The sequence below is a fragment of the Rhinolophus ferrumequinum genome, chromosome 2 (assembly GCF_004115265.2).
Source record: "Rhinolophus ferrumequinum isolate MPI-CBG mRhiFer1 chromosome 2, mRhiFer1_v1.p, whole genome shotgun sequence".
Taxonomy (NCBI): domain Eukaryota; kingdom Metazoa; phylum Chordata; class Mammalia; order Chiroptera; family Rhinolophidae; genus Rhinolophus; species Rhinolophus ferrumequinum.
The window spans coordinates 52,574,663-52,587,732 of NC_046285.1; the positions used below are offsets into that span (position 1 = coordinate 52,574,663).

The window sequence follows — 13,070 nt, forward strand, 5'->3', positions numbered from 1 at the left end:
TATAAAAATATAGTCATTTTCTTCTTTAATTTTCTTTTAAAGGATTTAGTACTTCTAAAGGACAGCTTGTCCGTTCCATATTGTATCCCAAACCAACTGACTTTAAACTCTACAGAGATGCCTACTTGTTTCTTCTGTGTCTTGTGGCGGTGGCTGGCATTGGGTTTATCTACACTATTATCAATAGCATTTTAAATGAGGTATGCACATGGGACTCTTAGTGTTTGATCCTTAATTATCACATGTGACTACTGAGGATTTGAATGGTGGCTAGTGAGGCTGAAGAACTAAAATTCTAATTTAAATTAATTTAACTTTAAAAAGCCGTATGAAACAAGTAGCTATTATATTAGAAAGTACAGATACAGAACATTTCCATCAGAGCAGGAAGTTCTTTAGGATGGCTCTGGTTTAGATGGTGTTTTACTTACTATCTTGTGACTTAAAAAAAAGAGAGTGGTGACCACATACCAAAAGCTTTCTTTTTTTAACCTCTGGGATGTATTGCATTAAAATTATTTGCAATTACTTACTCAAAGGTATTACTAAGGAACCTTGTCAACTTTCTCTTTACTATTATCCCCTGTAGAGTCTGGCACAGGACAGTGCTTATAGTAAGAGTCAGTCTCTGACATATGTTTGTTGGACTTGGAAGTGTGTAGTGTGTGAAGTATGTAGAGCTATTAAAATGAGTTTCCTTTTAAAACAGCTGTCATTCCATTGACAGTTTATTGAGCTTTCTATTGTGCAGAATCTCTAAAGGGAAAAAATGATAAAGGGCTAATAGATGTATACATACACAGTTATTATATATAAAATTGAAAATGGTTTATAGACTTTTTACTAAATAAATACTCAGATTAGTAAATATTTGGGTCTGACATTTATTTTGCTATGAATTGTAGGTAGAAGTTGGGGTAATAATTATCGAGTCTCTTGATATCATTACAATTACTGTGCCACCTGCACTTCCTGCTGCAATGACTGCTGGCATTGTGTATGCTCAAAGGAGACTGAAAAAAATTGGTATTTTCTGTATCAGTCCCCAAAGGATAAATATCTGTGGGCAGCTGAATCTCGTTTGCTTTGACAAGGTTGGTTCAGTTTCATAATCATTCTTAAAGGTTACCTTGTAGCTTTTAAATATTTAGGTTAAGGTTTTCTATATTCTTTATCACCCAGTTCTTTAATGTTCTTCTAATTTTCCTCTTTTTCAACTTACTTGGCACATGAATCTTTTTGTCTCATTTCATCTCATTTTTTTTTACTTGGGATATTATCTGCCCAGTTGTCTAATCCATCATATCCCGAGTTATGCCTTAGAATAGTAGTAGTAAAGCTATCTGATCTTTCATGTTTTTAATAGAATAGGCTAAGCATTTGGCTGATTACTTCCTCCTGATGTCATTTAACTTGTTCCTCTTCCCTTTTTGGCTCCCTGTGCCCTAATCTCTCCCCGCTATGTAGGCATCCTTTATTGATTGATAGATTAATTGGTGCATTGGTCCACTGTTTTGTTTTTTTAAAATAATATAAGCACAAAAATATACAGATCTACACATATGCTCCCCACCTTACATAGAGAAACCATACATAGTAAGGAGTGTTCTGCACCTTTTTCCCCACTTTAACTATTTGTCCTGGAAATTATTCTCAGTCGTATACAGAGATCTTACTTGTTTCCTTTTTAACAGCTGTGTAGTACTCCATTGTACATAAGTAGCATAGCTTTTCATGATTTTTGTTTTTGGAGGCATTATCCATATTTTGTATATGTGCTTTCTTTTTTTTTAGACTGGAACTCTTACTGAAGATGGTTTAGATCTTTGGGGGATTCAACGAGTGGAAAATACATGGTAAATATTAGTTAGACTTGATCATTTATTAGTTAATTTTTAATAAATATTTTAATATATGAAACATTCAAACATAGAAAAAGTAATATGTCAGACAGCTGTGTACCCACCACCAGGATTAAACTGTTGACATTTTGTCATATTTGCTTCAGAGCTTTTAAAAGATTTAAAATATTGCAGATACTGCTAAAGTTTTAATCTAATCCCTTTCCATCCCTACCATCATTCTGAAGTTGTGTTCTATTATCTTTGCATGTTTTTTTTATTTTCACTACATACATACATATCTATAAACAAGATCTATCTATAAACAAATACACACAATTTATATCCTGTACACGTTTGTGCCTCTTATTGTTTTTCAAGATTTATCAGTGTTGATATGTATAGATCTAATTTATTAATCTTAGTTGTTTAGTATTTAATCATTATATGGTTAAACCATAATATCTGTTCTTGTAAAGAACAGTTTCATTTTTTTCTCCCCTTTCCCTTCTACTTTCACAAACAGTGCTGCAATTAAAATTCTCATACACAACTCCTTGTGTGCATGTGGTTGAGTTTCAGTAAACTCACTTCCCAGAAATATCATTGCTGGGTTCTGTGGCACAGGCATGGCTACAGCTTTAGTAAGCATTGCCTGGTTGCTCTCTAAGTGACGGTGCTCCCTCGGCCTCGTAGGTGAGATACCTGATGCTCCACGTCCTTGCCAACATCCTGCTCAGACTTCTCATTTTTGCCCGACGGATAGATACAAAATGGTATTTCATTGTGGCTTTATTTGTAGTTTCCTCATCACTTACAAAGCTGAGCATATTTCCACATTTTTAGAAGGAGAGTCATTTAGCATTCTTCTGTGCACTTTATAGTCTACTTTTTCTATTGTGTTGTTAGTCTTTGTCTTACTCATTTGTTAGAAGTCCTTTGTATTTTCTGAAGGGTAATCTTTTTCTTTTGCATTGCAAAAATATTCCACCAGTCTTTGTCTCTTTTTAGTTTGTTTTTGTTGTTCTTTGATGCTTATATGTTTTGTTACCATGGTTGTGTTTGTCATTTTTTTCCTGTCAAAGTCTGTGGGGAGAAAAAAAAGAGAAATAACAACAACAAAAATCTGTGGGAATTTGGTTTATATAGTTTAAAAGACTATTGTTTGGTTCATATAATTTCAGAGTTGTTACATCTTGGTAAATAGGTTGTCACATTGCAACCTTATTTATCCCTGATAATGCATCTTGCCTTAAATTCTGTTTCATCTAATGTTTTTATGTAGTTACATGCCAGCTTTCCTTTGCCCAATGTTTGCCTTATGTATCTTCTTTTCCATCTCTTCTCAATATTTCTGTGCCATTGTGTCCACATTTATTCTGATTTCAGATATATTCACCCATTTCCTTATATTTCTCTCTCACATTTTCTCAGAATTTATACATCCTAATCTTTTATTTACTACTTGTTCTTAAATTATTAATACTCATATTTAGTGTCTAAAGTTCATGGGTTTCTTTATTGGTTTTTAACCCTCCCCTGCCCCCCAAAACCCCCAATGGACTGCAGAATACTTTTACTTTGATTATTCCCCTTCCTTCTTATATGTATTTGTTACATAATACTTGATGATTATTATCAAGTATTTCTACAATGTGCATGCAAAGATTTACCTAGGTTTTATGAATGTCTTTGCTAACCATTGCTTTTTGTATCCTATTCCTCTGGATTAAATTGTCATCTTCTATAACTACATTCATTAGTAATTCTTTGTTTCACTATCACTCTTGAATGATGGTCTATATAGATTTCTGGATTGGCAGTTGTGTTCTCTCTGCACTTTGAAGGTGTTAATTTCATTTCTCCTGATTACTTTTGTTATTGCTGTTGAGAAGTCTTACTTAATCTCTTTAGTAATCTCTTTTCAACTTTGTTGTTTTAAAAATATTCTTTACCCTTGATTTCTGCAGTTTCACCATGATCTTTTTACTTGTTTGTGTAGGACTCATTTTGCTTCTTGATTCCAAGGATTCATGCTTTTCATAAATTCTGGAAATTTTTAGCCTCTTTCTGTTCCATTATGGCCTTTCCCCCATTCTTTCTTTTTTCTCCATCTGGGAATCCTAACCATATGTTGGACAAGAAATTTCATTTGGTCCTTTCCAAATCTGCCTCTCCCCTTCTCCCCCCACCCTATGGTGTTGTATTCTTTTTTCTAAGTCTTTAATTTAAAAATGCCTTTTTTGCATTCTTTCTGATTGTCATTCTATTATATCAAATTTATGGGATTCTGATTCTGTCTTTGTCGTGTCTGTTGACTGGTGAGAATTGTTTCCTGGTGCATTTTTAAATTATGCACACATTCTTAGCAGCGTTTTTCTGTAAGACTCCCTCTTTTGTGGCTCTGTTGTGGGAGTTCCTCTCTAGAGAGCTTTGACTTTGCTTAGCCAGGAGTTTGGCCAAGAGCTTGGCCAAGAGTGGTATCAACTTTGCCAGACAAATTTTAATACTACTTTTGTAACTTAGGGATTTCCGGACCAGACAGTAGAATATAGTCAAACCCAAATCCCATCCTGAGTGGCATAGTGGCTCAGAGTTTAGGCCCTGAAACTGGACGTGTATGAGTCCTTGCTCTGCCACCGCTGTGCTGCGTAACCTAGGCAAGTTGCTTAACCACTCTGCTTCAGTTTTCTCATTTTTAAATGGGAATAATAAAACACCTTTCTGTGGTGTGAGGATGAGATGAGTCAAATACAGTATTTAAAGTTCTTAGAACACGGCCTAGTGCACAGTAAATACGATATGGATAGTAACTATTTTCTTAAACGTTGCGCAGAGGGGAAAGAGCTAAGCTTATTCTTAGTTAGGCCTTTGGGCCTGTGGGTACATTTTTGTGGTACACTGTTTTTTGAGGCTCTTGAAGAGCGAGCACTGGCTGTCTTGGGTGAGACGGATTCCCTTAGTTTCAGGTTGCCACTTTTTATGTGGCCAGGACTTTGTCTCCTCTTCCTGTGTGGGTATTAAAACCCAAGTTGTCAGGGTACTGAGATGGCTTCCCTCCCTTCTCCCCCAGGTAGTCACAGCATCTGCTCAAGTTCAGGCCCCTCTGCTTTTCCTTTCCCTCTATTTCTGGCAGTTGAAAATTTCCCTTTATTTCGTATGAGCTTAGTTTTGCCTTCAAAAGATTATGTGCTACACATTCGTTTTATCTTTTTGTAAGACAGTTTTAATGTATTCTAATCTGCCATATGTCCATAAGCAGCAGTTTTAATTATTTAGTATCTAGTATTTTCTGTAGTGTTATATCTGGCCTACTTATTCAGAATCTGAACTAAGACTGTATTTTAATATGTATAATTTTAATGCAGGAAAATGTTTTTGAATGCCTAAAACTATGGTTAAAAATATTTTAAAATACAAACATTTTGTTTCTATTTTTAAAAATTATAAAACCTGAATATTGTTAGAATATTGTCTTGAGTCTTAGGATTTATAAATCTAATTCATTGTACTTTCTATGTAGTTTTCTTTTGCCAGATGAAAACGTTTGCAATGAGATGTTGGTAAAATCTCAGTTTGTTGCTTGTATGGCTACTTGTCATTCACTCACAAAAATTGAAGGAGTGCTTTCTGGTGATCCACTTGATCTGAAAATGTTTGAAGCCATTGGATGGGTAAGTTCAATATTTTGGGGGGGGGGGGATTTTTTTTTTTTTTTAACAGGACTTTATTGGGGAACAGTGTGTACTTCCAGGCCTTTTTTCCAAGTCAAGTAGTTGTCCTTTCGATCTTAGTTGTGGAGGGTGTCGTTCAGCTTCAAGTTGTTGTCCTTTCAGTCTTAGTTGTGGAGGGCGCAGCTCAACTCCAGGTCTAGTTGCCGTTGCTAGTTGCAGGGGGCACAGCCCACCATCCCTTGCGGGAGTCGAGGAATCGAACTGGCAACCTTATGGTTGAGAGCCTACTGGCCCATGTGGGAATCGAACCTGCTGCCTTCGGAGTTAGGAGCATGGAGCTCTAACCGCCTGAACTACCAGGCCGGCCCAAGTTCAATATTTTTAAGCACAAGTAACTTTAGGAAATATGTAGAGTAAAAATTACCTTGCAGGAGGATTGTTTCTGCTGGTTGTTTTTATGACAGTCTATCTTGTTCCATAAAAGGAACTATGTAATTTCTAAAGATGCACGACTGGAGAAACTGTTAAAATTGTGTAAAAAAATGTCTGTTTTAGTTAAATTGACTTTCTTAAACACCTTTAATAGAGGATGACCTGCTCAGGCCCCTGCTTTATGTGTGTTTATAAGAGAAATCAGCTGTCAGCAACTTGGGGCAGTTGGCCTGAGTCAGTAAGATGGTCTTCAGCAGCACACTTTGTTGGTCAGGTAAAAAGTGTAGAGTAGTGATGTGTATTCAGTGTTCTTTGTCCCCATCTTCTACTGCCTATGTCCACACACACACACACGCTTGTGTTTGTTTTTTCCTTCTATATATTTTGCCATTGATAATTTTAATTTCTGAGTGCTTGCTTATGTTCTCAGGTTGTTAGTGTTACCATTTTAAAGCATTCATTTTTTTTTTTATAGATGCAATAATAGTTTGTTTTTAGAAGGTTCCTTCTGGCTTCTGAATGATTTATTTTCTCTGGGTCAGTATTTTTTTTTCCTTACCCTGAATCCTTCATGCTTTTGGTTTTCACTGTACATCTTGTTAATACTTGCTTCTTTAAGAATGAAGATCTGCTTTACTAACTGGGTAGCTGCAGTAAGGTTTTTATCCTTGCTTATGTACGTTAGACTGTGTTCTTGAGAAACATCTCCCCTGAATGGGAGGCTGGAAGGCTGACTAGGGAGAGTTTGCTGGCGGTCAAGGGTGGTCTCATCGGCAAGCATTCTTCAGTGTCCGAGGAGCAGAATTCGTCTTCAGGTTGAACTCCTCACCCGCTCCCACAATGCTTTTGCACAAGAAGGGTTTTACTCTGGAATGCTAACGCTCATAGTACAGCCCTTCCTTTTAGGTAGGGAGTCTGTATGTCTAGAGGATGACTCCCTCATTATGGTCTTTGTTTTTTTGCTTAGCGCAGCAGTTGTGGCTGAAGACAAATGTTCCTACTTCTTCTGTTTCCTCTTGTGTTTATTCTGGGTTCCTGTTTTCTTCATTGCTGAATTCATCAATATGTTTCAGTTTGCCTTTTGTTTCCATATTGGAAATCTGTCTCCTCTCCCTGCTTTCCTTTCTGTTTAGTTTTATGGGTTTATTTCTTTTTTGTGTGTTTTGTTGACATTTTGAAAGGGAGGCTTAACTGCTTTGCCATCTTCTGAAAGCCCACAATAAATACTTATCAAATTTAATTTCTTTAAGGAGACACACTTCATTTGCAGAGAGTAAAGCAAAATAGGACTGATTCATCATTGGTGTTCTCTAAAGCCTCTCTCCAACTGAATAGATTTTCAGAAGATTTTAGTGTTCTGTTTGTGGAATTTTAAAAAATAGGTTAAGTAAGTTTGTATAGTAGCATGTTTTGTTGACTTAGATGCTTTGGTGCTTGATCTCACCAGAAAGGATCAGTGGAATGTTTTCACATAAGTTGGCACCACTGCTTTTGGTTATGATTGATGTCATGTAAGATGCATCCCAATTTCAGGAATGTTACCGTGTGTCTTAGAATTGTATAGAATTGGCTAATTAGACACAGTTTCCTTCCCCATCATTTTCCCATTGATTGATTACTCCAGTTTATAGAATCGGATTAGTTTGTTTCTCATGTATATGTATTTTTAATACAAGTTCTTGTTTGAATGTTTTCACCAAAAAATGTTTCAAAATAAATTTTAAGGGGATAAGATAGTGTTATCCTAAGTAAAAATGTTTAAGCTGAAACAATTAACTCACATCTTTGGACCTCAGTGTGTTCTTGACCTAGTGGTTCTATTAACCATATCTGAGCTCTGTGTACTTTTGATTCTTACCCTGTTAGAAAAGAATCCCTGGATGATAAACTGAAAATTTTGGAATTGTAAGAACCTTCTAGTTTTTTTGGAACTAGTTTCTGAGGCTAACAAGCTGTAGGAGCAAAATTAGAGAAATTTTTCTCTATTTCTTTACTCCACTTCTAACCTCTGCCTCTTCTCTCCCATGAATTTAACTAGCTTTGTTTACATTCTGTTTTATTTATATTAATGATTTAGTAGTGCTCGTTTATTTCTTGGACACGAAGTTTGTTTTAACTTCACCGAAAATAGCCATAATGTTTCATTTAAAAATGGAACTAGTGCATTAAATTTTATGAAGCAATGTGTTGCATATTTTCCTTTCAGATTCTGGAAGAAGCAACTGAAGAGGAAACAGCCCTTCATAATCGAATTATGCCCACTGTGGTTCGTCCTCCAAAACAACTGCTTCCTGAATCTACACCTGCAGGAAACCAGGAAATGGTGTGAAATCACTTTAAGCTAGATTATACTGTGGATGCTCCTATTTAACTCTCACTTTGAAATGTAACTAGAAGATGAAATCATATGTCCTTTAACTCTTACGCAGATATGAATTTTTAACTGCGTTTATTAGAAACTACACCTGGAGTGCTGCAGGCATTCTTTGTAAAATATTGAGATTTATTTTTCGGTACCATTACTTTTCCTTCCTATTTACTGAGCAGCTTAGGGCCTTGTGATTTACATACATGGTGACATGGTGATTAATCCTTTTAAATTGTACCTGTATTTCTAGAATTTACTAAAAAGAATATGTGAGAGATTTTATTTTTAGGTGAATTTTAAAACATGTTCCCCTTAGTTTATTTTAGTACTTTGAAAATATTCAAGAATATACATTTTAAAAATGGGAGGTGGTGGAGAAGCTGATCTTGAAAACTGACTTTGAAATAATTGAAGTTTCTTGCTGTTTTCCAAATAATATTTTGTGGATGTATAGTTTTTTTTTTAATTTGAGTATGTTAATGGATTTAATCTATATTGTTTCTTTATTCTTTTTTGTTTTTAGGAGCTGTTTGAACTTCCAGTAAGTGAGCAGTGTTTACTTGTTACCTAAGTATATTTGTTTTAATTCTTAAAGAATAATAAATGCTTTGTGCATCTTTTGAAATTATGTAGGCTATTTATGAGATAGGAATTGTTCGCCAGTTCCCATTTTCTTCTGCTTTGCAACGTATGAGTGTGGTTGCAAGGGTGCTAGGGGATAAGAAAATGGATGCCTACATGAAAGGAGCACCTGAGGTCATTGCCAGTCTTTGTAAACCTGAAACAGGTAGGAAACAACTTGGCTTTGAATAAAATTCTATATAAGAATTCTCATTTATATAAGCTTGTATGAGCATTTCCAACAATGACATTTATTTTTTTCCTTTTAAACAGTTCCTGTTGATTTTGAAAAAGTTTTAGAGGACTACACCAAACAGGGCTTCCGTGTGATTGCTCTTGCACACAGAAAATTGGAGTCAAAACTGACATGGCATAAAGTACAGAATATTAGCAGGTAAGGTTGATGAATGATTTTTCTAGAGTTTTTTCAGTGATGTGTCCTTTATGTTTATATAAGTACCATACAATAATTTGTATCTAGTTGGGTATTTATTAAATATTTATTGAATTTGTACAGATACACATAATGCAGTGTTTGTTTTAGGTGACTGAGGTAAAAGTACAGCTCTTTGGAACTATTTTTAATTCATTTGTTAAATAGTTATTGAGTGTCTGCTATGTGTCAGGCATGTTCTAGGAACACAATTATGTTTTAATAAACCAAATTCTATAGTTTATTTTTCCCAAATGATCAACTTGCTTTTTCCTAGAGATTGGAACCAAGTACTAACTTAGTCGGAGTATCATGACTCACAGTAACCAATTACCTACCCTCCACCCCAAAGGTCAAACGACATTACCAGCATCACATTTACTTCCATGTATAGATACGGGTTTTACATTCAAGGATTGTTGCTTTTACTGTAACTGATACAGACCTCCTGCTGGAGGATAGCATTTTTGTTTAGGAATTTTTCATGGTATACCTAGCATTTTGTAAGCAGAAAGGAATATTCATTAACTGCTGCTAATTCTGCCTGTTAGATAGCCTTCTCTACTATTCCCACTGCCATTGTCTAATTTAGGGACTCAGCTCTTTTCTCTAGTCTTTCTCTAACCTGTGTTCTACCCTGCCTCCAGAGAGAACTTTTCAACATTCAGATCTAATACCAATCTGTTACCTGGAATTCTTATAAATGGCTCACCATCACGTACTAGAGAAGTTCACAATCAGGGATATGCATTAGGAAAGAAAACAAAGCACATACACATTATTTTAAAAATGGGCAAATTATACAAACAGGTAAACATGAGAAAAAACATACAAATGGTCAGTGAACACATGAAAACGATAGGACACTTCAGTTCTTGGGAAACTATGAAATGAAACCATAATGTGACATCACTCTTAAGGTTGGCAAAATTGGAAAGATTGATAATAGCAAGTGTTAGCGAAGGTTTGAGGAAATTGTAACAACATACACCTACCAACATATAAATTTGCTTGTATAATTTGATCTAGCAAGTGTAGTTCTAGGAATCCAACCTAAAGAAATATTTCTACATGTGCACAAGTTCATGTTTAAATAGTGTAAATAACATAATATTCACCAGTAGGGCGGTGGTTAAATTATAGACTATTAGTACTTCTGTTAGTTATTCCACACAAGTTAAGTAAAAAGGATAGGACAATGTTTATAGTACAATACTGTTTTTCTGAATTAGCACTAAAGGAGTGGAGTGGATAGCCAAATAACTAAAAGGAAAAACTACATTAGGAATTCTAACTATAAAACAGAGTATCTGGGGGATGTGGTCTAAGCATGAACATTTCCAAAAAAAGCGATAACCAAATGATCGATGATCGGAAGCCACAAATGTAAGATTCTATATCCTCACTCCTGTGAAGAGCACATTAGGCTCTTTTCCTCCACAGCTACACCTTTTGCCATTTCTCTCCTCAAAGACTATTGAATTGCCTATAGTTCTTGAGCCTGTTATATTCAGACATCCTTCCCTGCCTTTGGATAGGCTCTTCCTTCTGCCCAGGATACCCTGTCCCTCCCTATCAACTGTTTTTTCTCTCTACTTCCCTTCATCCTCATCCTTCAACCAAGACCTTCTCTATGTTTCCATTCTGCCTTCTAGGAACAGGTTTTGGCATTTTTCTTACAGCTTGAACCATTTTTATCTCATATTAAATGTTGTACTATTCATTAATTAGAGGGCAAAAATGACCTGCATCATTCATAGGAAAGTTAGGACACCAGCTGTAGCCAGAAACTATTAGTACCTCATAGGAAAATAGCTGCAGTGCTTTTGACCCCGTAGTTTCACAGTTGTACAGCTTCGTGCTTTGAAATGCATTTTCAGGTTTCAAGGCTTGTTTCTCCTGTTGCCACCAGCAGTATCATTTCTATTAAGTTTTTTTAACTATTCTTGAATCCCTTTTACACACATTGTTCTAAATTGTATTTTAAGATGTTTAGGTTTAGCTGTGTACTTACAGGACCTTTATTGTTGAATTCTGTGTAGAAAATCCATTTGGTATTGCAAGTCTGAAATTTTGGTCTCTAATCCCAAGTCCCCTTTCTACACTGAAAACAGCATTTGTGTGATATAATTTGATAGCTTGAGATTTCTAACAGCACAGCCGTCACTGACAGAGCATGCCCGTCACCGTGCTGAAGCACGTTTCATCTCTGCATGCGTTGCTTTCCCTGCATGTCTGTTTCCCCACAAACGCACACTGAGAGTAGAGGTCACGTCTTTTCACCTTGACCTCCCGATGACTGGCGGAGTCCTTGGTGCAGTGTAGGCACCCAACCATTTGAAGGAATGGCGTCTTGGTAACCATTGAATATGAATAAATATGCTAACAGACCCGTCTCTGGGTCTTGCGGAGATCTCATTGTTGGACTGCTAGTAGTTCTTAGATCACACTTCCAGGATCAAGAATTTGATCAACAGTTTTATAAAATTCATCAAAGACTTGATCATGAATTTAGTATAATTATATCAGATGTGCTTATGGTATAGTTTTTTCCTTTTCTCTTAACATTTAAATTAGAGTATGTTGTATGGCGGAGAGTAAAGAATAGATTTATTTATGCTTCTTCATTTGGTGAGTAGGCTGCAAGATGAACATTCTTTGGTATTACAAGTTTTACAAAGATACACAGTTCTGCCTCGGAATCCATGGGGGATTGGTTCCAGGAACCCCCTGGGGATGTGGAGTACCAACTGGACATTTCCACACGATCCTTATAGCCCCACATTTCAAAGGGTAAAATTTAATTTCAAAATGTATTTCTTGGGAATTCTTTTTCCAGATTTAAATTTTTTGAGATATTGAACTCATAAACACACACATTTATGGTTTATTGTGCATGTAAAATGTTTTAATTTATGATTTATGGATATTTTAAATTGCTTTATCAATATAAAGAGAAAATACTCGTTCTCTTGACTAAACCGTAATGTCTTAAAATGTCTTTCTGCAGAGATGCCATTGAAAACAACATGGATTTTCTGGGATTAATTATAATGCAGAACAAATTAAAACAAGAAACCCCTGCAGTACTTGAAGATTTGCATAAAGCCAGCATTCGCACTGTCATGGTTACAGGTTAGACTTTATAAAGGACACAGAATGATCTGTTGGTTATAAAAGCATATTACATACTGGCCCCATCCTACATTGCCCTATTTCAGCTCTGAATATCTTTCAAGATACAAGGTGACTTTGCAATACTCTTTTGAGGTCTAGCATTCTATTTATAGAAAGTGTAGTAAAATAGCAAAGGGCATACTATAAAAATGTAAACTCTGCTCCTTGTTATCTTTCTTTAATTATGTATTTCTAATAGCACTTATTGTGCCTCACCTTGTATTAGTTATTTATGGATTTGTTTTCTGTACTAGAACATAAGATTCTTGAGGGTTAAGAGTTATCTTTTACTTATTTTGGGGTCTTCTACAGTTTTAGAACAGTTCCAGATGCATGGAAAATGACTAATAGACACTTGTTAGAATAACATTTTTTATGTATAAGATAGTACACATTATCGCTTGAATGCATAATGATGAAAATAGCCTCTTTTTTTTTTTTTTTTTTTTACTATTGCATCTAAATGATTCTCCTGGTTTTACCGTGTTTCCCCGAAAATAAGACCTAGCTGGATAATCAGCTCT

General features: G+C 35.5%; 1 protein-coding gene across 5 annotated transcripts in view; it reads left to right on the plus strand.

The window, feature by feature from the left end:
• Positions 1 to 13,070, plus strand: part of ATP13A3 (ATPase 13A3) — a 78,684-nt gene that overhangs the window by 35,531 nt on the left and 30,083 nt on the right. For all 5 annotated transcript variants that reach the window (XM_033129210.1, XM_033129220.1, XM_033129223.1 and 2 more), the window contains 9 exons: positions 43 to 200; positions 906 to 1,094; positions 1,795 to 1,856; positions 5,365 to 5,515; positions 8,154 to 8,270; positions 8,839 to 8,856; positions 8,949 to 9,102; positions 9,210 to 9,330; positions 12,380 to 12,504. In XM_033129210.1, the coding sequence (XP_032985101.1) occupies positions 43 to 200; positions 906 to 1,094; positions 1,795 to 1,856; positions 5,365 to 5,515; positions 8,154 to 8,270; positions 8,839 to 8,856; positions 8,949 to 9,102; positions 9,210 to 9,330; positions 12,380 to 12,504 (1,095 nt within the window). The remainder of the gene's footprint in view (positions 1 to 42; positions 201 to 905; positions 1,095 to 1,794; positions 1,857 to 5,364; positions 5,516 to 8,153; positions 8,271 to 8,838; positions 8,857 to 8,948; positions 9,103 to 9,209; positions 9,331 to 12,379; positions 12,505 to 13,070) is intronic.